General features: G+C 41.0%; 3 protein-coding genes and 1 pseudogene across 4 annotated transcripts; 2 read left to right on the top strand and 2 right to left on the bottom strand.

Moving 5' to 3' along the window:
* Positions 1-1,052: 1,052 nt before the first annotated feature.
* Positions 1,053-4,582, bottom strand: LOC139304612 (patched domain-containing protein 3-like; annotated as a pseudogene).
* A 5,978-nt stretch (positions 4,583-10,560) lies between these two features.
* LOC139304669 (threonine synthase-like 1) lies at positions 10,561-13,903 on the bottom strand. Its single transcript, XM_070928588.1, has 3 exons — positions 13,893-13,903; positions 11,956-13,351; positions 10,561-11,364 (listed from the first exon to the last, which is right to left on the bottom strand). Exons 2-3 carry the CDS (start codon positions 13,327-13,329, stop codon positions 10,561-10,563), a joined length of 2,178 nt encoding a protein of 725 aa, XP_070784689.1. The 5' UTR covers positions 13,330-13,351; positions 13,893-13,903.
* Positions 13,904-14,437: 534 nt separating this feature from the next.
* Positions 14,438-16,234, top strand: enkur (enkurin, TRPC channel interacting protein). Of its 2 annotated transcripts, none has more exons than XM_070928449.1 (5): positions 14,438-14,517; positions 14,800-14,945; positions 15,028-15,251; positions 15,463-15,609; positions 16,061-16,234. In XM_070928449.1, exons 1-5 carry the CDS (start codon positions 14,438-14,440, stop codon positions 16,232-16,234), a joined length of 771 nt encoding a protein of 256 aa, XP_070784550.1. The 2 variants fall into 2 exon arrangements, with proteins under 2 accessions (XP_070784550.1, XP_070784551.1); XM_070928450.1 differs by having other exon boundaries at positions 14,800-14,973; positions 15,059-15,251.
* Positions 16,235-17,304: 1,070 nt separating this feature from the next.
* prtfdc1a (phosphoribosyl transferase domain containing 1a) lies at positions 17,305-25,110 on the top strand. Its single transcript, XM_070927976.1, has 9 exons — positions 17,305-17,337; positions 17,866-17,972; positions 18,064-18,247; positions 19,994-20,059; positions 22,118-22,135; positions 22,740-22,822; positions 23,150-23,196; positions 23,515-23,591; positions 25,063-25,110. Exons 1-9 carry the CDS (start codon positions 17,305-17,307, stop codon positions 25,108-25,110), a joined length of 663 nt encoding a protein of 220 aa, XP_070784077.1.
* The last annotated feature ends 2,592 nt before the right edge of the window (positions 25,111-27,702 follow it).

Below are 27,702 nucleotides of genomic sequence, written 5' to 3'. Positions count from 1 at the left end.
CTGCCAGCTGGAGACCGTGATATATCATCAACACCGATTCCTGGAATTGAGGAATTGTGGTGCAGCTTAATTACAGTTGGAATAATGTGACATCTGAGAAGTATGATTTCTTTTCTGCCCCACATGGTTTGAGAGAGTCACCTCTAAGTTTTAAACGAACTGTAATCTTTTCTATTCCAATTTCTATTTGAATACTATATATACAGTTCTTAACAAATTTATTAGACCACCTGTCGTAAAAATGAGAAAACACAAATACTTGTTTCAAACTAAAAACTGTATTGTTATTTATTAGGCAAATAACAAACCGGAACAACTAAATAGTCCTTATTCACATATATTAACCAAAAATCTTAATATTTTGTACGACCTCCTTTGGCCCTGATAACAACTTGCATTCTTGCAACCACAAAACAAATTTTTCTGTTCAGGAATGCAAGTAAATAACTGTAATCTGGCATCTCAATCAAAAAATAATAATGTGCTTTACTATTCTTTTCTGATTTTTTGTAAAACAGTAAATTTGAGAATTCAAACAATAACAACAAACAATGATAATTATATTTTAGCATTAAAGATATCATTTTGATTAAAGAGCTTGGCTTGCACATACTGGTGGATTAACCATTACAGAAACATAAAATATAGCAATACTGTTCATTTAGGGCAGCGGTGGCAAACACCTTACACTGGGTGGTGGTCTAATAAATTTGTTAAGCACTGTATATATATATATATATATATATATATATATATATATATATATATATATATATATATATATATATTGTAATACCTGTCATTGTCAGTCATTTTGACATGAAATATTTCAGTCCACCTCTACGTGAAAAGTACAAAACACAAATGACTGGACTACTGTATATATCTGTTAAGGAAAAGCACATAATCTGCAAATTGATAAATGATTAATTCTCACGCTGCTGTCTTTGCACTCTCAGAGAGTTTAGCAGCACATTAATGTGCTCTCCAAATTATACATTTTTATTTTTTTTTTTTTTGACATTTGCCTTATAAGAGGTATTGTACTTTAATCAGCACAGTAATGATAATAAGATGTTATTGGCCTTCTGGTCGTAGACTGATAAAGATGCTACACTGCATCTGCCTGCAGATGTTTTAAGACCTTTAAGCATGTGAATTTCCATACTGGCATTGACAATATCAACCGTTTGAATGAAGAACCGGGATGCATAGATGGCCTCTCCAGTGAGGTTCACATCTTGCTTGGAAAAAGGAAATAAAAATATTGAGATAGATTTTTGAGACAAACATCTTCATCAACGTTTATATCTGTTTCTTGTCCATATGACAAATAAGAGTCCAGCCATGATGTATAGACATCCTCATCTACAAAATGGAGACTTTTAAAGTCCTCTATGCATCCCTCAAGTTGGAACCTCTTGGTCTTATTCCAATACGGGAATTCCTTACTTATAATAAAAATCCTTCCTATTGAATCTTGTAATGTGGGAGTTATCAGCTGCCAGATCATAAAGCTCAATCCCCTGTTGTAGGTGGAAACATCCATGAATACTTGCAGCTAAATATACCACGTAAAGGCAGATTACAACTCCCCTGACCCAGTGTTTGATCAAAAACGGGCCGTAGTAATCCTTAAAGAAATTACTCACTGCTTGTTTTTTCTCTGCTCCGGTGTTGTTATCAAAGTCGGCTCCCACACAGCAGATGTTCCACATCTCAGGATGATGATCAGGATTGTCTGATGGTATTTTCATGCAGGTCAGCCAGTGCCTGTTGCTGACTTCTCGCATCGCATTCAGAGCCAGGAAGGCTCCAAAGAAGGTGATTGTGTAGATGTAAGAAAATGTGATGGAGGCGCTGGTGTCGGACATGACGCCTCAGAAGAACTTGAGGACGTTGGTCAGGGCTGTGATGGATGTGATAGCTTTCTTCATCACTGGGTCCTTCACGTTGGTGTGCTGCCAGTCGGACACCATTATGATGTTGCTGAGACAGATTTCTGGAAAAAATGATGTTAGTGATATAAAATGAACAGGTACCGTATTTCCATTTGAGAGACTTTAAACATTTTACAAGGTTTTTAATGTAAAACATAAAATGCTCATAAAACACAATTAACTGCTATAGTTTAATCAACCTTCAAATATATGAAGCGGTGAAAATACTGCTCAGTGGTTAACAGTTTAATGCTCTGCTAAAGACCATAGGAATATTTTTTATACTGTGGTCACTTTTACTTAAAGGATGTCGCACTCCAAACTACGACCTGAAATTACAGTCTGGAACAAAAAGAGGACAAGAGTGCCTTTTTCTCACCGAGTATTAGGAAAGGAGAGTTTGAGACTATAATAACAAATGGCACTTCGATGTAAAGCAGCAAGCCAGAAGAAGAAAGAACAGCCCGGCCAGAGGAGACAACGCCAAATACAGCCACCCACACCTTGTTCCTCAAATTGTCCAATCTGTAGAGGAGGTAAAGATGGGGAGGTGTTGTTGCAGCAATCAAATTCATGCAACTAAAGGTAACAATATACAGTAAACAAGGACTTTATCTTGACAACTTCATCCTGAGGAGCCGCAGAATAATCTTGCTTATTGTTGGATACTTGTAACAGGTTCTGAGAGTTAAGCTAACACCGGGGTGAAAAGCAGGTGATACTTTTGAGTGTGTGTTGCACCTTTAACTACACCCAACAGTGATGTCACTATACACTGCCATACCCTGGAGTACACTTCTACATCACTGCAGCAAGGTGAGCAGTGAAACTAGTGGTCAGCAAAAAACTACATTATCAACTGCTGTTAAAGGTGCTCTGTGGAGTTTCTGATCACTAATGGCGATATGGAATAATATTTAATGTGTGGGTCCTGACAATGGTTTCACATTGAGACTGTTAGCTAGCAAACATGGATGTAAACAATACAGGTTTGAAACCTTGAAGAAAAATATCAGCTTTGAAAATGTTTTATGAGCAAGTAAATGCATTCAACACATTTATTAGAAAAAATGTAATACATATTTTGACAATTAACATTGAATGTAAACAGAAATTTCTTATGTTTTCAAGAAAACTCCACAAACACCTTTAAGTTGGTCTTTAAAACAGGACAATGGTAAGTACTAAAAACCTACAGTAGCACATGCAGCACATCAGGTGTTTCTCTTATTTTGTCCACTCCCTGTACGATCACAATACTGAAATATATGAAATACCTGCTCTAAACGATACCTTACAGAAAGTACAGAAATATAAACGAAAACCTCTAAATCTACATTGAAAATAACTCAAAACTAAAATGTAAACTGAATTTTACATTAGAAAAAAGAGACATTTTTAAATTGCAATAACTCTGCTTTGGACACAGGAATGCTGACATTGTTATGAGCACTACATGAAACCTGCCCGTGGCTTTCCTGTATCAGTCAATTTGATAAACAACAGCTCTCTGTGTCCCGGACTTGGCCTGCAGTCAGGAAATCGCTCACTGTGTGACAGCCACTGATCACTTCTTACCTCAGGCAGGATATCACCGAGAAGGTGATAGCACAGGCATAAGTGATGAGGAATAAAGGGAAGCCATCTGTGGTGTGACTGTCAATCTCCTCCTGCCTGCATTTGGAGGTGCAGTAAGACACCTACAATAGAGTACAGCAGAAAGAAGCCGACATGAGCGTTTAAGTCAGAAAACGGTGTTTACACAAGGATGTCACGACAGCAATAAAACCAGTGTGACAGCACAGCTTGGATTCCAGGACAAAGCAGTATGTCCGCAACCTCGCCAAACACATTATCTCAAAAGGACGTGTGGGAGCAGACACGCTGTAACTAATATGTTTAGAAAATGCATCTATATGCTTTTCTTACTGCCCATTACTAGCACTTATTTTAGATGCTAAGCTAAAGCTTCTCTTAGCATCTCAGTGCAACAGCACGTTCAGCTATACATACAGTGTATGTATGGTGTTAAATGTGTTCAAGGCCTCATCTACTTTTCAGTGACACTAAAATTCCCAGAATGACTTTCAAGGAATGGATTGAACTACGTGTTAATATGCTCAAACATAAGCTGCAATCCTTAGCATGTCTGGCTAACTAGCTTCCTATGTACAGCAGTAACTGTGTGTTACTTCAAAGGTCAGGAGCACATCAATGGTTTGTGGGGTTAAAGGTTATGTAAAAAACTTCATAACTTCATTCACAACTTGTACATCCACTGTGCAGTATTTCACCACTGTGTGTAAGTTTAGGAGTTCAGAGTTTGGGCTAACGTTCCTTTTTATTGGTTTACACTCCAGCAACATTACTCAGTGCTACCCAAAATATTGTTTGCTGCCAAACACATCAGTCAGTCCTCATCCTGAAAGCCTGTTCTCTTGTAACGTTAAAAGTGAAAACATACTGTTTGAAAATAATAACAAGTAAGCTAACCAGCCAAACTGTTATGTTAGAAAGAAATAAAAGCCTGATCATATTCACTATTAGAGCTACACTGCAATTACAAGAACAATGCAGTTTCTTTACATGTCTTCTCCATGGATCTCTAACTGGTAAGGATGTTGACTTTTCACCTGGGACATGTATCTTAGCATCAGTCGCTATATGAGCATGTTATCATGTATGTACCCAGTTTCACAAGAGTCTTCTTTTAAAATGAGTCAGCTGGAAACATTAAAAAGTCAGCAGCTCCAACTCATGGAGCTAACGTTAGCTCATAGCTTAACAGTTGATTGAAATACACCAGTTGTCATTTAAACTGGGAAAATGACTAGTCAGAAATTAGTAGCTGATTTCGTCTACCTCTGACTGAAATCGGGGATCTATTGTTTCAAATACTACACATTTTGAGTGGTAAATCTGCCACCGTTACCATTGTACACTGTGCTGTACGAGAACGGAAAGCTTGACAGGCGTAGCAACATTAACTAGGGCGTCTGGGGCTTAGCTAACGGTCAATTATAGGGATATCTTGCCCACGTGCGTCAACCCTGCCCTCAACATATAACGTTTAACCTTAAATGTTCCACGGTATATTTGGAGTGAGAGTGCGAGAGGGTCAGTTTTGCACCTCCAAGCCGGTCCTTGGCAGTTAACCCTTGTCAGTCAGCTGTCAATCTGAGCCCTGCCGAGTCCTCTGAGACGAGGCTCATATCTCATTTCACACAGATCCAACTCGGGGTCATTGATTTCTCATTCTCCTTCATCACAGAGAGGAGAAGATCCTGGCAGACGGTCGCCAGAAGCCTGATGGAGGCATCAGTTAAATGTAATCTGTTTCAGGACCCTTCAGTTATTTTGTTCACCTTGAACTGAATCTTTTTGTCTGTGTGCTTATCAAAGGCTGTTAACAGCAGATAGGTACCGATGATAGCCTTGAGTTTGCATCAAAATGCAAATGAGTTCAATCCAACAACAATCATCTTCTATGTCGAGCTCCTGTTGACACCTTCATTTGCTCTCTTTTCTCTCCTCCTCTTCCTCGCACTTCGCAGAGGTATGTTGGGGCGCGAATCAATGTCTCTGGTAATTAGCAGGGAAGCCTCGGGTGAACACGATGTTGAGATGTGTTGGCTGATTGTTTGACTTCCAGAAAGAAACCATTCATCATGGGGAGAAGCACTTCACTATGCAATAATCCTCCTGATAAGACAACAGTCTAAAAAAAGCATATGTACAGACACGCACACACAGTTTTCATTGCGTTGTCAGAGCAGATCTGATGACTTATTTTGGTATAAAAGAACTAGCATCCTCCAACCAAGCTCATTTCATAATGAAAGGTCATAATAATGTCACATTATATGACCAGTTATATTATCATTTTACACCATTTGGGAAGATCAATTCAATAGTTATTTTAATAACTATAACTACAACTGTAATTAACACTTTAACAGGTAACTAAACTAACGTTGTACAGCATTACACTGTGGTATATATCGCTTCTCGGATCAGCTGTGTCCAGATTATGATGACGAAGAGACCTATAACCATTAAACCTGTTCGCATTATGACTATGACTTCTGATTTTTTTCCCAATTTAGTTCCCGATTTGAACCCTCACCGGCTTCCCACTTGAATTACAACATAATCGTGTTTGTCAAAGCACACTGGCCAAGGCAGAGACGCTGCTGCCAAGAATTCAAGTCAGGTCTTTGCAGTGTGAGTGTTTTACCTCCACTTCAGAACAAATATTTAGTGCCAGTATTTCATGCCAACATTTTTTAACATTTTTAAATGTGACTATTTTTTTGTGCCAAGATGGACGAGGATTCTCTGTTCCCCCCTGTGGGTTTTATTCTTGGCAGGAGGGGAAAAGCCTCTGAAATAGCATTTATTTAAACCATCACGGGACAGTGAATTCCACTGAAACCAATGCTAATGACTTTCTTTAAGGGTGCTTTGATCCAATTCACTTTCACAAGTTTGAAAAGTCTCTTACAAAACAAATTATTGTGCCGTTTAAAAAAAATACACTATACAAATGCAAAAAAAGTATTTTTCAACTTAAATATAATAAGGTGGGGACCTCACTGGTATCATTTAAAAAACATCAACCCAATACATCACTAAACTGTTAGGTCAAAGTTGTGGTAAAGGTAGACAGTAGAGACCCATGCAGGGCCATAGCTACCTTTAAGAGCACTGAGGTCAGGTCTTCTGTATTTTATCTGGCAATTTGGACATTTTAGCAACCTGGGGGAGTTCAACAGCTAAAAAAATACACATACTTGTGGATACTGGATGATTGGTGATTCCAATTTCTTTAGATTCAGTACATTTAAACTTGACTAATGTTTAAGGAATCACAATTTCCCCATCAGAATTTAGTCCTGGCGATGTTTGAAACCGCATTTAGACATATTGACAGAAAACATAAGTGATCAGCTGTGTACATAGAATATATATATATATATATATATATATATATATATATATATATATATATAACATATTTGAGACAGTCTTGTTCTTGTCTGATCATTTTTCTAAGTGGCAAGCATTCGGGGACGTCAGTATATTTAAACACCCCTGGACTCATGTACAATTAAAAACATTAACTTTTTTTTAGTGTTGATGCTGTGATGAATTTTATTACACTGAAATGTGTTTCCACCTGTCAGCCAGAGCAAAGATGTTGTAGGAGACCCCCGTTGTCACCAAGACGAAAGTAGTTGGCCAAGCTGATGTTCATAGCATACATTTTGTTAATGAGTATATTTTAACAAGAAAATAAATTGAGGTAGTTGAAGCAAATAACTTGTAAAATAGGATTTCAAGTTTCCCTTTTTACAGTGTAATCCTGAGAAGACATTTGTAGATCAAAGTGATGCCTGTGCCAGATTCTGTTTATCAAAATCTCAAAACTTCATTGTGGATTTCTAAAGAAAGTAAAGAGACTATAGAGTCTGGGATCTTGGGAGCAGAACCTCAAATCGACCCGGTTCACCGGATCTTCTTTTCAAACCCCTCCGATGCGTTCATTTCCTCCTCTCTCCTTTCTATTTCCCTCCACTGTGAAGGAGCAGTTTCCATTATGCCACAGGTTCACATTAAGGAGATGGGAACAGGCTGGTACCTGCAATTATCCTTGCTCACCCAGCCGTGGGCCACTAGGTGCTGAGCAACAGCTGGCTCTCTCCTTCCCTTCACCACACACACACACACACACACACACACACACACACGCAACTGCACACTACCCCTCCTCCACCCATTCCTCACATTCACCTGCCAAGCGGCTTGATTAATAAGGCCAATGCTCACAGCGAAGCAAACCACAGACACAGAGGGGAGGAAGGGAGGAAGAAGCAGCATGGAGTTGAAAGAAGCCTACAGTATGTGGCCATGTGACTACGCAACATATCCATGCATAGAAAAAAAAGGTCATCTGTCATCCTGTAATCATGGAAACACTAAAGTATAGTCAGAGGGACGACTGGACAATATTGCACTGATTCAGAAATCAGCCCAAGTGGTCATTTACCTTGACGCCCCTCAGCACCTGTCTCTTCCTCTCTCCGTCTGTTTGCCTCAATAACACCTGAGCACCGGGTTTGACACATTTTGCAGGTAAGATATGTGATGAAAGGTGACATACACACAATGTAACCAAAAGTTTATTGACACCCCTGTCTGGGTTTGGACAAGGCCTTAAATCTTAATGCTGCAGTATACAATGATATTATTTTAGACCAGTGCTTCTCAACATGTATAGAAGTTTATGTTTTCAGTTTTATTCCAGAGGATATATTATATAACATCTTGTTTCACATTGTTTTACAGGGCTTACCTAAATGTTAGCTTCTTCAACAGCACTTTACGTAACGTCAACCAGGTTGTATTTTTTTAGGTATTTCTTTCACATCAAACACACGAGAAAGAATATTTAGCTATTTTCTTTTACCTGAAATGTTAACGCTACTAAGCAGAGAAACGTGACTGTTTCCAAATCAGGTAAAATCTCACGTACGGGGCTCACAGACCTGGGGTCCCCAGTTGGATCCTTTTCCAAAAGTTCGGGGGGGTGCCCTTTCCTGTTTCAACATAAAAACGTCGCTGAGCACATAGACAGGTCCGTGCCCAACAGGTCCTCCAAATTAAATGACAAAATACCTTGTTTGTAACTGCTCCAGAACGACGCAGGATCTGAAAGTACTTAGGGGGGGGCCTTCGTTGTCATGGTTACAATAATACACATTGTCGGACCTCTCAGATCCCTGCAGCCAGGCTCCAACATCTTGTGGAAAGACTTTTCTGTTATAGTTGCATATTAATGCCCATTGTTTTGTTCAACAATCACACATGAATGTAATGTTCAGGTGTCCACATACGTTTGGCCAGGTAGTCAAGATGTGAAGAAAAACACTTTTCCTCTGAGTTCTGGCAAAGACACAGAGAGACAGTGATCCAGATCAGAGGGCATGCTGGCAAAGTGCTTTGTCAAATCTGGCCTGACTCTCCATCTATTTTAACAACTGCAGTCATAAGCAATCCTGGAGATCTATGAAACTTATCTTCCTCCCTCCTCGCCCCGCGGCTGCTGAGGCAGCACCTGGATTTAAATGACTCGACTGATAGCCACAGAGACGGGATTCATTTCTGGACTCTCCCGTTATGGATGGTGTGACGTCGGAGGGTGGCAAATTACCCCCGGGGGCCACTCCGCCCCTGCTCTGTATTACACGATGCTCCTTCTGACAGACGTCTGGCAAAGGAGAGCAGTGTGGCTTTGTTGGGTTTTGTTTGGGTGTGGTAGAAGTCCAGTAAATATGTCTCTAAGAGAGTGGAGATATTTTCTGGCTCACTCCTTTCCAGAACAGATAATACTGAAAAAGAGGACTTGACCTTGGTGCACTCAGTTCTGGATACAATCCGCCTTACAAGATGTTGTATGTAAGCACATAGGAGGAAAATAACGGCGCAGAAAACCACAACATCATTCAGTCAAAATATAAGATATACAGTGTAGTATGACACATAATGCAACAGTTTCAGGAAGCTAATTTCTTTGTTTCTGCCTTGAGACATCATAGCAGAAGCACAGTTTGATGTTGGTCAAACAGTATCTGAAATGCCTCAGTTGTAGGTGTTTCTGGAGGAAAAGACTTATTGATGAGGTCAGGAGGAAACATGAGAGGAAGGTTCAAGAAACTCGAAAGCAAATGAGCTTTTCCCAAAATGTCAAACTCTTCCTGTGATCATTCTCAGTCTTTTTTTAAAGACTTTATGGTCCTGAATGTTAGCAGCTAGGAAGCATGTGAAACAGAGAAGGACAGCAATGGTGAGGTTCAAAAGGTTTTTTAAATGAGAAAATAACCCTTTCTACCTTCAGTACGGTAGTTAATGAGTGAGTGGACACTGACAGGAGGAGCGGACCAGCTGCTTGAGCTTCACCTGGCAATTAGTGGACTGTGAAACTCATGGAGATCAATTCATTAGCAGTATTTTAGTGGCCCGCTGTGAGAGCTACCATGTGGCTTTGAAAGCCCCTTCAGCTGGCTTCACATCAGCAGAGAAAAGTTTCAGTAATAAGAAAAAGGATGAGGTAAATAAAACATTGTTATATAAATAAAAAGCCAAAGTAAATATACTGCAAATATTGTCACAGTACAATTCATAAGCACACAATTAACTTTAAGAAGATGATAATCTCCCTGACTGCAGATATTGATTTTACACACACTAGTTTATTTGACCTTCTCACTTAGCCAGTAATTAATTCTCCGTACAGTGATACACATATACTGTTACTGCAAATGCTGGCACCAGCGTTTCCACACGGCCAAGAGGTAGACATCCCCATCTAGTGGAACTCTAGATACTGATGTAAAGAAATGTTGCATAATCAGTTTTAAAATGAGTTTAGAGGTCTGTTCAGAGTGAACGTGTTCTTCAATCCTGCAGAGCTCAGGCAGGGTTTGGCTTTTAAATCAGTTTTTAAAAATTTTTCTTTCATTTGTTCTTTTTCTGTTTGAATTTCTTATCAAGATTTCACCTTTTTCATCCTGTTATTTGTTAAATTATCTAACAAAAGTTAACAAAAGTTGAAACAATCCTACATAACTTTCAAGAAGGAGTCCTGTATCATGCCCTCCAGCTCTTCTACCAACACACCGTAATCTGCCTGGCAAACAGTGTGTCCCCTCCTGCCACTTTCCTTCAGGCATTTCATCATGTCTCTGTGTATTTCTGGGCTGCATGCAGTCGATCCGAGCTCCTTCAGCTGCTCAACAGGGTCCTCTGGAATATTTTGGATTTGTAAGGCTTTGAACACAGCGGGAGCAAATTTCCCGTAGTGAGCAGTGGAACAAAGCACCACGGGGCACGAACCGTCCTGCAGCCTATCAGCCACGACTTTAGCCACGGCGGTGTGTGTGTCCATGACGTAGCCCGTCTGTGTGTGAACGCTCTGGACGGCGGCCAAGCAGTCGTCTTCAGAGCACCAGCCAGCCAGCACTTCCTGCTGTATCCTGCCAAGAAGAGGCTCGGGAACCTGAAAGTGCTGCTGTCTGTCTAAGCTTGTGAACAGTTCCTTCACAAGACGTCCGTCTCCGCCTGAGACGTGGTAGATAAACCTCTCAAGGTTGGAGGATTTCAGGATATCTATAGCCGGGGAGTGGGAGAGCATCAGAGGCCGTCCCCGGAGATCGTACTCGCCTGTGGTGATAAAGTCCGTGATGATGCGGTTGTGGTTGGACGCACAGATGACTTTTCTTATCGGGATGCCCATTTGCTTGGCGTACACAGCTGCCATGGCATTGCCAAAGTTACCGGTAGGGATGCAAACATCAATGGGCTCCCCGAACTTGATAACACCGTCTCTGCAAAGATCCAGATAGGCTGAGGAATGGTACACCACCTGCAAGGGGAGGAAAAGTTAACAAAACTGTGTTATACTGTCTGTTACAAAGTAAAAACTTCAGAGAGAAAATCAACTGAAAGAATACACCAGAATGAAGTATATGGGACATATTCTTTCCTGCCAGTGTCAAAATATTAAATAAATAAGAGAACAAACTCAGCTTTGACACACAGCATCCCAAACTTTGGATTTGGATTCGTGACCTTAGTGTTTCCAAGATCCTATATGTCCCACAGAAGACTGAGAAGATGCCTCTGTTTTCAAAACAAATCCACTTGTTTCAAGAATTTTGCAAAATCAAACTTCATTTTCTTGATACTAGTGCACATATCTGTGACTGTGTGAAGATGTGCACTCCAATCATAGGATTTAGTGTGATGCAGGGCAAGTTTAAACAATCAAGAGACGAAACCATTAACTGACTGATGAAAACCACCGGTGTAAATAATAAAATGAATGATGCTTCAGTTTCACAGTCACACAGTCATAACTCAGGAATGCAGGCATCTTTAATGTTATTAGTAACACCTGAGCTTCCCCCGCTATTAAATCAAAATGTCTGCTGTGAATAAAGCCCGATCAGCCCACCTGTGGCAACAGTCGTGCCCAGTTGATGGAGTTGGCGGTGCTGAGGACGGTGGCGTACTCTACAGCGAGGTGCCCAGTCAGCCCAGACTCTCCAAACATCCTCTTTATGGTTCTCTGACAGAAATCGAAGTCTGACAGGACGCTGACGGCCCTGGCGTTGCCCTCCCTGTAGCTCGTCATCTGAAGCTTCTGAATCTCGCTCACGCCTTCCTCTGGGAAAAACACCAGCACCCCGGTCCTGTGTCGGTCAGTGCCACTGAGCCTGCCGAAGCCGCTGAGCACTGCACTTCCGGTGTCTCCAGAGGTGGCCACCAGAATGAGGTAGTTGCACATCGGTGGGAGGCAGTAGGCGAAGAGCTGGGGCATCAGCTGCAAGGCGAGGTCTTTAAATGAGGCAGTGGGGCCGTGAAAAAGCTCCTGAACATACTGATTGTGGATGAGATGTTTTACAGGTGCTACTGCCTCACTAGAAAAGTTAGAGCCATATGCCTTGAATATCATTGTTTTGAGATCCAAAGCAGAGACATCCAACGGGTGGATGCACTTTTCAAGTAAAACTAACGCTCGTTCTGGGTACGACATGTCAGCCAGTCTCAGCCATTCACGAGCATCAATGTTTGGGAAGCCATTTTTGGGAACATAAAGGCCTCCGTCTGTGGCCAGACCCTCTACTACCACATCACTAAAGTATGTTTTCTGATTGGACGATTCCACGCTGTCACTCCTGGTTGACACGTAGGTTTCTGCAGCGTGGTCCTGATGTCTCTCCACAGCCTTCAGCACCTTCTCCGCTACCTCCTCCACCGTGTCCCCTGTTCCACACAGCACCCGCAAATCAAGCCATTTCTCATAAAACTGTTTCCTGTAACGCAGAATGTCCCTCATTGACACCCCTGCCTCCTGGCCCACTATCCTGTTCACCTTCATCCTGGCGAGTCTCTGTATGATGTCTTCACCGTCCACATCCAGGTAGATGATCAGTCCGGACTCTTTGACGTGCTGCATTGCTGCAGCGTGAAGGGGGTTAGAGCCTGTCAGGGACACTACACACCCAGAGGCAGAGAAGTTACACAAAGCCTGGCCTTCTTCCTCCAGGAAACGCTCCCCGCCCACTGCTGCCAGCTTGGCAGCCACAGGCATCTTCCATGTCACCTCCAAGACATCATCATCAACGTCAATGAGAGGCAGTCCCAGTCTGTGGGCCACGATCCTCCCCACTGTGGTCTTCCCTGCTCCAGGAGGACCCATGAGCAGGATGTTCCTGTCCCCCAGCAGGGAGGCTTTGGTGGAAAGCCATGATTTTGATGTTGAAAAGGGACTCGGGTAGCACCTGACAGCTCTCAGTGCAAGCTGACTTGCATTCAGTAAACCCATTGAGGAGCCAAATGACAGCAGCCTGTTCTCCTGTGAAGAAGGAAATAATGTTAGAGAAGATATTTAAAATGCAGTTAACACATCTTTATTATCTAGACAAGCACCTCGTGTTTAGATACAGTGCTACAGGTGGCTGCGAGGACTGTGCACGTGTCTCACAGTGGTGACCTGTCATCAGAAGTCATTTAATGAGCTTTAACTAAGAGACGCTCACGTGAAATGGTGTCTTCCCCTACTTCAAACCAGACTGTATTTTGTAGGAGAGTCTGTGGTAACGATTTGTTTTTTTTTAACGGGCAAAGTTCAATTCTGTACCACACACTTGAGGGAAGCATGGACGGGAGGATCGCTGCTGTGTTCAAAAACAACTACGGTCAGCCAGGAGGGACAAAACTGATTAATCTTCCATGAGAGGTACAATTTTGGTTGCAAAAACAATATGCACATTTTCCTCTTTTGATTTTCTATGCAATCTAACACGATCTTACACATTTCACGATATAACAGAGCGAATCATTCCGCTACAACTTTTTTGCTTCGCGGAAGCTGCAAGTGCGACTGACCTTTGTGCTGCATTCAATTCCTCCGCGGAACTTTGTGCTTCAGTGGTCCAAATTCTAAAGCGCGAATCGTATTTATATGAAAATAGCGATTTTAAGCACATTATGACCACCCAAGACAAGGGAACAGAGTCAGACCCAGTAACATAAAATATCCTGACACTGTATCTCTGTCTATATCTGTATTTGGTGATAGCTGATCATTTGTCGAAATCAACACTTATAGAGCAAGTGTCTGCCGTAGCAGGATGAAAAGAAGAATGCTTTTACTTGGTTAAATAAAACGACTTGAGTGAAGACTGGGTGCTCTAAATCAAGACACAGTACGTGGACTTTTTTTTAAATACCTCAAAATGCATCGCTTTACAACAGTCCGGAAATGCAACATTGGCTCTCGCAGTTGCCTAGCAACTAGCCGGCAGCGTGTTGTCAAACAAATCATACTGAATTTCAAGCTAAAGTTATCTCGGTCAAACTAACCTAGGTAGTTAATTAACGTTAACGTCACCGTGTCTTTTTAATCCTTCTCCTGTTTGAAGTCCTTGAAAATGTCTGAAGTTGTGCATCCACCAGAAAGCGTCTACAATCTTATACCAAAGGAAGATGTTCATACTCAAAAACCACCAAGGTACAGTAAGCTCAGTAACTAGCATTAGCTAACGCTACAGCTTGACCATAGGCTAACTAGAGAACAAAGTGTTAAAGTTGCTAAAACAATTGTTAGACATAGATATACACAGACATGCCTGCTTAGAACTTCCTTTAGATTGTTTACAAATGTAATGTTACTTAATTTTGCATGCAAATAAAGGAATGTAATCAGAATTTTACCTTCAGTCTGTTTTATTTTATTCATAATGAATGACTTTGAAATGAACTGATCTTTTTCTCCAATATGCTGCATCTGAAGGTATATGTCCAAGTACAGGTCAACAGTTGTTCTTGAGAAAACGTTAACCAAGGATGCAATGAGGACGATGGGACCAGCAAAAGTAGAGGTGCCATCCCCAGACAAATACCTCAAGAAGCATTCAAAAGAGCCCAAATTACCCGAAAGTGAGTTCTCCTATAGACTATTTGACCAATGTGTTTGAGCAGTGATTGTGTTATTCACCTTCATATTTGTATGTTCTTTCAGAGACACAGTGTTCGAAAGAGGCTCGTCACACCTGCACTGTGAAGAAACCAGCCGTTCCTGCGAGGACAGACAACCCACCTATGGGCATTCGCACCAAAAGAGACTTTATAAAGACAGCTACAGTAGTGCCAATGAAACCCCAGCCTACCTGTGTGGACTCCAGCAAGGGACACAAGCAGCTCCTTGAGAAGTCAGGACTTCTCCCCAAGTACATCAAGAAAAAGGTATTTTTGTACAATACTACACATGAGAAAAATCTGTTTGCTAAAGTCAGCTACAACAGTCAGATACGTTTAGAAAAATAGATGCACATACAAAAACCTAGAATAAACTCCCCTCTTTACTGATGAAATGGTCCATCTTTGGGGCCTGATTTAATGTTACATCAGGTAAATCGTGAACATATTGTCTAAAGTTTCCTGTTCCTATTTTCAGCATTATGGAGAAGTACCTGAGTACCTGCAGCAGCGCAACGAAGAAGAGCGGAGAGCTCAGGAGGAGTATGACAACTTTGTGAAAGAACAGAGGGAGCAGGGAGCCATGAAACACCTGTCTGACGAGGAGCGACAAGCCGTCCTGGAGGTACTCGAACACACGGCTGCACAATGGCAATTCTTTCCCCTAAAACAGCAGGGGATCGTACAGACATCTGGAACGACTGGAGGAGTACAGGAAGTGAATTTGATGATTTCATGTCTTTTTTTTTACCTTTTAAGGAAAATACTTTTATTGAGTCTAACTAAGTCAAGTTGTTGTATGTCATCATTATTCATATATATATAAAAAGAGGCTCGGAGTGTATGCAGAGCAAAATCAGATGTTAAAAAACAGTGTTCTGTTCTGTAATCAATTCGTATCAACTGACAATATTTCTCATACACATCAACACTGGAGAATTGTCCCTGTAGCCGTCCCTGTGACATTGACAATACCTCTGATTTGATGGCTGTTTGCTATATAAAAGCCTTGAATCCTGACAGTTACATTATCAAGCTGACTTAATTGTGACTGTGATGGGTTTCCCACTATCCAGGGCCTGAAGAAGAACTGGGATCAGCTGCACCATGAGTTCCAGGGCCTCTCAGTCGTCACAGACACCATGACAAAGAAATCCCGCAAGGAGCGTCTCGAAGTGGCGATGAAGCAGCTGGAGAGCAACATCAGCCTCTTTGAGAGGTTCAAGACCATCTACATACCCAATAACTAGGATAAACTCTCAACTCTTACTTGATCAGATGTCCTGTAATGTCTGTCTTGAGACACCCTAACTTCAAATGTCACGTGAGCTTGAGTAAAATAACATTCTGTATTTATATTTTCTCAGGATCTGTCATATGAGCAATGAAACAAAAGTAAAACTCTAAAGCCCAGCTAACTGCAAATTAATAAATGTTCAAGTTACAAGTATTGATCCAACTCTGGGTTACCGAAATCATTCAGAATGACCTTCTGGGAAGATGTAAATTCATACCAGATTTAATGGCAGGCTGACCTGTAGTTAAGATATTTCACTGTGGACTATTGCAATTCTTAGTTCTACCACTAGTAGGTCAAAATGTTTTCCAAGTGATGTACTCTCTCTCTAAAATATTACGTAATTTTAAAAGAACATTTGTAATTTAACACTTTTCTGAGTATTTTAGAGATGTTACGATATTTAGAGCTCCAGATAATGACAATTATTCCTTCATCACCTTCCTGCCTTACAAATGGAATTTCTTTGAGAACTCCTCTGCAAATAATTGTCTGTGTGTACGCACCTTTAAAATCTATTTCATTGAGACTGAATAAAATGTACTGCATAGAAACTGAACCAAGTATTTGTTGTTAATTATCTCCATACTCCCTCAGTGGCTTGTGATGCGGCCACAGGCCAGCATAGCATCACATGAAGCTGATTATCCCTCTAATTCACCACGACCGACACAACGCTGCCCTTTTTTATGCAAGTGGCGTGATCCCACAGCCCATGCGGCTGACCAGGATATCTTTTGACTTTCAATGATCGCTGGAAAGACGGCAACAAAACTGTAAGTAATGCTTCGCCAATAACTGGATTAGAAATGTTGCTCAACTGTTTACTGTTGTTTACATGCACAGGTAGAATGTGGCCTTAAGGTTTAACTTAAGTAAATTGTGATTATCGATTACAGGAGGTGAATATCCAACCTACACATTATGTAGCCTCTCTTCTTCTTGTGCTAAACTGTCTCTGTGTGTTTCCACTGAAGGCCTTTGCTACCTGTATCCTATCCTGACCATTTTCACCTACTACAAATGGACAACGCGGGGGTGAAAAGAGGAATCGTGGTATGTTCAACATAGAGATCATTCAGTCAAAATATCTTCAGAAATTCAGGTCACATTTTTACAGTCCAACAGAGAACAGAGAATAACATTTCTTTGGTAATAATTTGCTCAGCCATCACAGCTGTTGTAAGAAGATAACATGTTTGCTGTTCTCTGAATGAATTCCTCGAAGTCATTATTTGATTAATTTGAACAGTAAGCAGCTTTAAAAGAACCTTCAATGTTTTTATTCATTCTAAACCCAGAAGATATATGATTAAGCTAAAGTCGATTATGGAAGTAATAATAGTTCCCTGTTTGAGCTTAAAGGTTACAGATGCTAAGGGCTAACAATCCTTGTGTGTATCCCACATACACCTTTATTTTCCCGACAATTCAACCAGAAACATATCCTGGCTAAACATTTCATTATCAACACTGCTGTTGTCATATTATCCTTGCTGTAGTTACTTTGTTCAAGTTAAACTGGAATACCACGCTGCTGAGGTCTGTTGTCTTCCTTGCCTAACAGTAAGCTGTCTGTCCTAGATAAAAGATGACTGGCCAGGACACAGTCTGGACCTGTTCACTTACCCTGAACACTACCATGAAGACATAGAGAGTGTTTACATCCCACATGGGGTAATCATGAACAGGTAAAGAAAATACTCATAAACACAAAGCAAAGTGATTTTTGAATCATTTCCTGCTCATTTGTGTTTCTCTTGACGGGATCCTCTCCTGCAGGATAGAGCGCCTGGCCCGCTACATCATGGATGACTTCGGGGACAGCAACATAATGGTGCTGTGCGTCTTGAAGGGAGGCTACAAGTTCTGCGCAGACCTGGTGGAGTTCATCAAGGTTCTCGGCCGCAGCTCCAACAAGTACCTAGAGACCCGGGTGGAGTTCATCCGCCTGAAGAGCTACCTAGTAAGTGAACTGCATAGTGTCCTAAAACACTACTAAATACACATTTTCGAGTGAGTGCTTTGTTTTTTTTATTTTTCTGAGAGGTTATTGCAGATCAGATATCAAGCATCCAACCTGCAATGAAATGTGACTGATCACATTAACGTTTATTTTAGTGGCACTCACTGCAACGCCCCCTGTTTGCATCCAGATGAGTTAAAGCTGTTTTATTTCTTATACAATTATATTACACTTAAATGACTAGTCCATTATTTTCTTAGTCAAACATTTAGTCATTTATTGAGCGAAAGTGCTTTTCTCAGTTTTATATCGTAAGGAATTGAATAGCTTTGTGTTTTGGACTGTTGGATGGACAAAACCAACAATTTGAGGACGTCAAATTGGGCTCTGAGGATTTGTCATGAGCATATTTATTATTTTTGGACATTTTATCGACAAAACGAATAATAGATTAATTAATAATCACAATGATCTTTAGTTACAGCCCCATATTCATGCACCAAAGACACTTTTCCCATTTCTAAGGCATGCAGCTGACTTTTGTCTCGGCCACCAGAGGTCACTGTTGTTCATGTTTAGTGAGGAGAGAGCACATTCAGGCAGGACACCTCAAGGACGATCGATTGTGGAGCGACTGCAGAGCTCAGGACATGAAAATACCAGACTGCTAATTGGTGCTGCTGCTGCCAAGAGAAACAGCTTATGACACTGTCTAACACCTGGAATGTATAAACCAAGGAATTAACTCTGGGAATGATTTAGTAATGTTTACAATGATATCGCTTTGCAATTGTCACCACAGTCACTTATTATTCTTTAGTGTGTTTTAGCACATGGCACATCCAAAGTGTTATGATTTACATTCCTCTGCATGTGGTCACATTCCTTCTCTCCCTTTACAGCACAGGGGAGGATTCACTGTTTCTACTTTCAGATTTGGCTTTCACAGAGGTTTAAGAAGGACGGCCTAAATTGAATTATAGATTGTCGGATCAGTTAAACCATTCATATTGAAACGTCACATGTTTTCTTAAAGGCAAAGACAAAGACTTTTACTACTCAATAGGACAAAATGACCTAAATATACCTGCAGGGAGTTGAAAGTACAATACAACTTTATTTATCCCTGTAAGTTATAGTAAATAAGTTATGTGAAGTTATATGCAGCAAATTTACCACCCAGATCAACAGATACAAACAAAATACGTAGATAGAAGAAGAAAATGATGCTGTACGAAAGCATATAAACATCATAATTACATTTTGATGTCAACAAACGACACGGTGGCAAGCAGCAGTCTCTATTACTACACTAGAGGACAGTGTGTTAGCGATGACGCTGTTAGTCAATCTCACAGGTCATGATGGAGTCATGTGACCTGCCCCCAGGGTCGGGATTTTGTCCATGTCATTGCTCCTCTTATCCAAGTGATGCATCTGTAGCCGACCGGGTCTAACCTCAAAGCCGTCATCCTTCAAAGCTTTGCGCTGTGAGAGAGTCTGTCTTTGTTTATGTTAAGAATAATATTGTACAGTCATAGCGTGTAAAATAAATCTCCCTTTGTGCATTTGTCTTGCATTAATGCTGCACACAGTTCTGTCTTGAAATTATTCTTTCTAGAGTTACATGTCCATGAGAAAACATATGCATCGCTATTTCTCATTTCTTTTAAATTGTTTTCATTTTTTAATCAATCAATCACATAATATGAATTTCCTCTCCATTTCCGTCTTCTCCTCCCACAGAACGACCAATCAACAGAGGAGCTGCACATCATAGGAAGTCGGGATCTGTCTTTCCTGCGAGGAAAGGTGTGTGTAAATAAGCTTCCCACTTTTGGGTATTTTGTGATTCATGGGGCAGCTTTTGCCACTATTTTAATTTTACAAGAGAAACTACCTTGGCCTCAAGAGGGAGCTGTCAGTTAAAACTCTCAGGAGGCAAACACCTTTACACAACTGAACAATAGAGAAGTGGTATGCCCTTCACCAGCCTGGCCATGAATCAGACATTTCAGGAAAACGAATGTTCCCACAAGGCAGATTTACTGGCTGTTCATCCCTGTTGAGCTCGAGTCTGTAGCGCACACAGGATCATGAGGAATGATCCCTCCTCACTACATCATTCCCTGAGATAGGCATGAGACAGAAGCTTCACTTACTCAGCTGAATGGGTCGAGATATGCCCAAAAAGCTGAGATGTCAGAATGTGCTGTAGCCGAGATGCATTTTCGCTGTGGGTGAAAAGGTCAGTGGGAGTAAAAACAGAAAGGCTGACCACCACCTTGCACAGAAAACATGAATCACTCCACTTTGTCTGTGCTCTTGTTACAATCCTTCACCTCCTTGGAAATATTAATCACAAGCCTCCCACAAAGTATCATATATTATCAAAAAATGTTATTAAAAAATGATTAGTATTATCAGTCTTTGTAAGAAAAAGTCACAGCTCCAGGTGGATTATGACGCCGCTCCTTTAAAGCCTAATTATAATGGAAACAAATGACAGCGTAGAAAAGTAAATGTTATGTTGAAGAGTGAGGTGGAATGAGCAGGCTCCCTGGTTTCCATGAGTTGAATCCCGGCCAGTAACATTCATCAGTTCTTACTCACCCTGTCTCACTGCGAATTCGTAGCACTCAGATGTCTTAATCCCAAGTGTTTAATATGATAATCTGAGTAGTTAAGTTTAAATTTAGCACAGCTTTAAATGTGAAATAGTGTGTGAACCTCTGCAGGAGGAACTGTTGGTGCATGAAATACCTGTTTGTGTTCAGAAGAAGAGGCAATTTATTGCCGCTTGAGGCTGATAAAACTCATGGCGTCCCTTTATACTCACAAAGAAATTAAAACTAAACTTTTCTTCTAATTTGCCTTGAAATTGATATATTTAACCATTTTAGCCATGCTAGCAGCGTAGCCAGAGGATGAATCCTAATGACTTTGATGATCCCCTGAATTTTCACCGCGAGGTTAACTTTTGTTTTGGTTTTGATTGAAATGTCAGAATGCTAGCATTGTCATTTTGACCATGTTAGCATTTAGCTCAAAGTACCGCTGTCCCTACAGCCTCACAGAGCATGGCTGTAGATTCGTAGTCTGGTTAACTGAGGAAAAACTCTGTAAAATACTATCTTAAATTGTTACCCGAGCTGGGACAAAGCAAATAAAAAATAAACACCATACCCAATTTTTGAATGATCTTCTGCTCTTTGTACTTTCACAGCATTTTGGTCAGTGCCTACCTTTAGTAGCAATGATTGATTGAGCTACAGGAATCACACAAAGCTCATGATCCAGGGATCCTAGGGGAACTATAAATTCCCAAACAATAATGCGATACACAGTCAAATAATTGCCGACTGGCTGCACAGTATGTTTACAGTTTGCAGCAAGACAGGTTAGTTGTGTTTGAGTTCATCTACACGTCCCCGTCGACTTTCTCTGACTGTTTTGTAACAGTGTTCAGGTGTGGACTGAGAGGACATTGGCCGGGTGCCTGCATTCTCTCCGATCACTCTCCCCGAACCATAGATACTCTCCACTGGGCTCACAAAGAGCCCCATACACCCGGCCAAGAGAACAAGGAGTTATTTGAAACCCTGCAGCAGGGAAAGTGTGCAACACCCGGACACTTAGAAGTGACTTTTGCTTTCTGTAGACACAGATGTTCATTACTGTGGAGAACAGAATGAGTTGTCTGTGTTTTTGTTAAGGCACTGGTGATACTGCCAGCATTGTTGCTATAGATACCATCTGTAAGAATTGTACATTTCACAGGAACAATCACGCCTTTATTTTCACGTTGCTTGTTAAAATTCAATGATGATGTTTTATGAATGTTTTCCCTTTTTTTTGCATGTTACCAAGAGTGTGCTCATCGTCGAGGTGAGTCTCAGGTGAACATAAATCTCCCTCCCATCTGCTCTGACTTCTGAATTCATTCTATCAAGCACGTCCTTCAAACGTCCACCTTGTTTGATGCCTTTGACATGTTTTGTTAGCACTTCTAGTGTCTTGTTGATTGAGAGGCCATTGTGCTTGTAAGAGCCACATCTCTTTTGTTTACAAGAGAACAAAAAGAAAAGGCTCTTCTCTCTTTGAGATCATGTTTCAGTTGTAAATGTTTCTGGACTCAAGTGAGAAACACATCAGCACAATATCACAATGGATGTTTACTCCAAGAAACTGTTTTGAATGGGTGGCATCGTAAAATCATGTCGCTTAAAATGTCCACTTTCAGTTGTTGTTCAAACTGGAAATTTGCTCTGCACATAGAAAAGCAACACTTGACATGAAACCGAGATCTTAGTCTTCTTAGTTCTTTATTAACGTGTTAATATAGTTAATGTAGGTAAAAAGTTAAATAAGTTTTTCATTCTACAATCTGCATGTTTGGCTTCCATTTTTCTCATCTTTCAAAGCATTCTGCACTCAAATGCCCCCCCCCCTCTTCATCTCTCCCTTTCCCTTTGCTCTTCCCTTCCCTAAGGCCATAGTTGACACAGGAAAGACCATGAAGGCCCTTCTGAAGCATGTGGAGACCTTTGAACCCAAGATGGTCAAGGTCGCCGGGTGAGACAGTTTTTCAGTCGTCTGCGTTTTCCCCTATCAGAGGAAATGCCAAGCGTGTGACGGACAACAAGAGGAAGATATCACTTGTCCGCAGTCACTATCTCGTGTCCGTGGGCTGTTCCTATGCACTCCAGGATCACAGAAACAAGATAAACATATTTCCTCGCGCACGGTTCATGTTGAAATTTGAACTCTTTCACTATATGTTTAACGCTTAAGTCTTAGCATGCTGCATGGGTGTAAGTTCTGTCTTCGTATATATGTCGAGATGTAGATATGTCATGGTTAGTTGCTGTAGCACTTAACTTTATATTTCATGTGTTTCAGTCTGTTGGTGAAGAGGGTCCCTAGCATGGCTGAAAGTCTGACGGACTGTAAGTTTTAATGTCATCCGTTATTACAGTTGTATGGGTTATTAACCATTTATTATTGTGCTGCATCTGATGCTGCTGGTCAGTTACAGGGTTGATTTCCGGTGTCTCTCGATGCTAAAGTGGTTGCTTATCAAGTGTGGTTCTGCGCGCTGAAATGTTTTCATACTAAGTAGTTCTGTGTTCATCATCAAGAATGTTTTCTGACCTGACAAGCCTCCAGCAAATCCTGAGATACATGACTGGAACAATGACAATGTGGATATTAGGATATATTATCATGTTACTCTTTAACATTCATGTGTGTGTTTTCTCTGATAGACGTTGGATTTGAAATCCCCAACCGCTTTGTGGTTGGTTATGCCTTGGACTACAATGAATACTTCCGTGACCTGAATGTAAGTCCTGAGTCTACCGACACCGCTGCACACAGCTCATGACCTTTTGAAGAGCTAAGAGCAAGAGATGAAAGAGACGGGGAGAGGAGGTAAACACAGTAAATCAAAGAGATGCACTCCTCTCCCTGAAACCAAAAGTCACCCAACAGGTATCCTCCCTGCCCGAGGAGACTTTACATGTAGGCAAAGCAGCTCAAATCTCTTATATCTGTGGCGGCTGGTTTCTGTGTGTGTAATGTGTGTGTAAGGTGTCTATCCATAACCCTGTCATTCAGATCAGTGCAGTGTTTTGTTGACTTCTGTCAAGAACTGAAAAAAACACTGGATGTTAAAGTCACTTTTTCTGTCTGTGTTTAGCGCTAATTAGCAAATGTTAGCTTGCTAACACACTAAACTAAGATGCTGAACATGGTAGACATTACCTACTAGACATTAGCATTTTTAGCATTGTCATTGCGAGCATGTTGCCATGCTAATGTTAGCATTTAGCTCAAAGCACCACTGTGCTTAAGTAGAGCTGTTAGCGTGGCTGTAGACTTGTTTCTCCTGCCTAGTTTGATGATGTCTACCACAGAATCCACAGCTCTTGTGATGCCATGATTGTTAGTTGATTGTTTATTTTCCTACCCAGAAGTCTGTCTCTGGCCCTTCTTTTCTCAATCTCTTTTGCCTGTCAGCTATTTTGTGAAAGACTGCAAACTATGATTGTCAGGGTTCAGTTGTCTGACACGTCTCTGGGCGAAGTCATAGGATTTTTTAGGCATCATGATTACCTTATCTGGCATAGTCATTCTCTGCCTCTACAAGCTTTGAGTCAGGACTGCAAACTATCCTCTGTTTTCTTTGTTGCACCCCTGATACCTTATTTCAAGCCAGATTTCTCAGTCTGAAATCAGTAAGTGCAAACTTATGTGAACTTTGTCATTTTTATATCTGTAAAGACGAGGCCTCAAATTTACCTCTGACTCATGTGAAACACTAAGCCTAGATGACTCCCATAGCTTTGTGTGTGTGCTGCATGTGCTATATGGACTGTATGTACTGTATGATTGTGTGCGTCTCTGGTGCATGTTTGAGGGGGGTGGTATTCATTACGAAAGTTTGAAAGAGGGTGACCTGTGGAATGTAAAGGTTAGGATCTCATTATCAGGCAGGGTTGAAGCTTCCCCTCTTATCTGTCCTTATCCTACAGGAGAAATATGAGTTGAACCCCTGGGACCCCCAAAGTTAGATTAATGAATGTGTCATATCTTTGTAGATTACCTTCCCTGCTTTCAAATTGTTGCAAGCTTCATCTTTTCATACTGTATAAGGCACACTGAGGCTCTCAGAACATGCAGGAATTTCCCACAGGGCAGGGTGATCTTAAACAAATATTTTGCCATCATCAGATGCAAAGATTGAAACATATTGAAGGGCAATCTAATATTACAGTTCCGCATTTTCCTTTTCCCACTTTTCCCTCTTTCAGCATATCTGTGTCATCAGCAAGACTGGAAAGATGAAGTACAAGGTTTGAGAAGAATTCAAACACAAGTCTACCTTCTTCAGAAATAAGTAAAGGTTCAGTTTTGTTCCAGTCAGTCTTTGCACTACTTTGTGTTTCAGAAAAAAACAAAACATTTGTATTTATATTTGTATGTAACTTGAAGTTTGTAAGTGCAACCATAACCTTCGAGAATTCATCAGAAAATGTCTTTAAATAAAAAAAATAACGTCATGTAATTGTTGCCTCGTCCTCCCTTTTTGTATTTTGTTGTGATGCACATGGGAACAAAGAAACGGATAAATAAAAGAAAAGAAATGCAGCCCGCCAGGAGAGGACGTTGGTGACAGATGGAGAGAGCTTATGGACGTTGGCATCCCCGTGCCCGGATGACGCCCACTCTGACTCATGGAAAACACACAGTGGGCGCCGCAGACAGGCCGAACAGCGTCTCCTCACCACACTGTATCTATTTGTTCCCGACTTTAATCAGGCCTTACTGGAAATCACAACCAAATGCTTGAGAGTATTTGGCAAAACTGACATGAAAGTTTAAGCTGGAGTGCCTGCTTATTATGTATAACTACGTTTTTAATTGAATGTTTAATTTAATTTATGTTGAAAATTATTCTGACTGGCCCACCACAAGTTTCTACTGCTCCAGCGAGTACAAACTGAGAGGAAACAAGACTTTTTAAATGTCAGATTTATTAAAATCTCATTAGTTATATCATCAAAAAAAAATTCCACTGAATCCAACGTAAACTGTTGTGTTTGTACAAGGTTTATAGTGCCACAATTAAACTCTTAGCCCTTGATCTCTGGGGGAGAGTGCTCACTTTGAAGGCTAGACATCAAAATACCTGCAGCCTCAGTGCATACATACATGCAACACACACACACACACACACACACACACACACACACACACACACACACACAGAGGTATTTTGTATGTTCTGTTGCCATCGTTGGGGTCTTAGAGAGTCAATTGTGCATGTCGACAGACAGACCAGAACACACTTCACTTCACACAGCGTGCACTCGGGGAGTGTTATCATGTGGCTACGCACTCTTGATTCTTAATCACCTGAAACTCCAAACAGCCGTCACATCACATAGCAGGAATGCATGCACACACACAGGCATTATTATAAGAGTGTAAAGATTTCAGATGATTTGTCATTAAGATGGGATACAACATACCAACTGAAAGATGGCGCAATAACTAGAGTCAGAGTGTTCGTCTCATAACCCCAGCACCTTTCACTGCGACATGTACGGACCACAAAGGTCTGCAGTGACTAATGGCTGCAGTCAAGCAAAATATATCATCATTCGTATGATTGTTCCAGTAGCTTTTGTGTAATTTAAATATCAAATTATACTGTGTTTTCCTCACGTTTCTAAGCCAAGGGTAATGGTCCAGCTCCAGCTACAAGGCCTCTCCAAGTTAAATGACCTGATAAATGAGGTGCTATTTGGATAATATGACTGACTGCAAACAAAAGAGCGTTCTGGGAGGTTTGGAGCTCTCAGATTACATGTTGTGCTTTCAAAATGCTCTCGGGTTTCACATCTGTAGTGGTAAGCAACACCTTTACTAATACATTTAGAGGAACCCCAAATTCAGTCAGGTTTTATTACTTGTCCATGACCCCTATGGTGCAGATGAGTGAGATAAGCAAGAGGGAAGAAACTCAACAAATTACACAGCCTTTTGGTTGGGTGCTATCTGTGCGGCCTCAGCCACAAAGACCCCCATTGTACCTCCGGCTGCAACCCTGTGTGTCCTTATCATAAAACATCAGCACTTGACGGTGGTGGTTAACTTATCCCAGCACTAATGCCCCCCACACTGCCCTGGGAACCCAGAGGCCATTGTCCTTCACCTTGATGCAGGTTTTGGTGAAAGCGAGATGGGACAAAAAGCCTTGCAGGTTTCACAGGATGCAGCTTTGTAGTGCTCCGTCAGGGGAACAGAGGACGGGGCCGACCGCTGAAAGTAGGCTACAGGTAAACTGTGCTCAGCACAAAAGGAACAAAACGGGAATTGTACATTTGAATGGCCATACATCCATGCATTTGACATATGAAGCCTGTGGTTAGAGACAGAGCAGTGGGATTTAATTTCACATAAACAGCTCTACAGATAGACCATGATTACTCTCAAAACCTCATTTTATTTTATTTTTGTAAAGGAATAGTTAGAGAACATTTTGAGATAGCAAAGAGTTTGATACCATTCTTAGCAACCGTCAAAGTTGTGGTTTTACAGGTTATGTGCCAGACTATTTCTTGGCTGGGTGTAGTGACTTCCTGCAGTCCAACACTTTGGTTTTAGCTTTTATTTTTACTATGGACAGATTCAAGCTAGCTGCTTCCAGTCTTTATGGAGGCTAAGCTAGGCTAAGCTAACCGGCTTCATATCAAACGGACAGACATGAGACTAATATAAGCATAATTCCCATGTTGAACCATTCCTTTAAGATTAGTGTTAAAGCTACATAGCTAACATTTTATGTGTGTGTCTGCTGCATTTGTGATATGAATCTACAACATTTATTTGACCAGAATTTAGGCAGACGCCAAGAGAAAACAGTCCCCATTCCCAGTTTGGAACTT

Source organism: Enoplosus armatus, chromosome 21 (genome assembly GCF_043641665.1).
Source record: "Enoplosus armatus isolate fEnoArm2 chromosome 21, fEnoArm2.hap1, whole genome shotgun sequence".
Taxonomy (NCBI): domain Eukaryota; kingdom Metazoa; phylum Chordata; class Actinopteri; order Centrarchiformes; family Enoplosidae; genus Enoplosus; species Enoplosus armatus.
The sequence above is the reverse complement of the archived record's forward strand: the minus strand, read 5'-3'. Positions and strand labels throughout refer to the sequence as shown.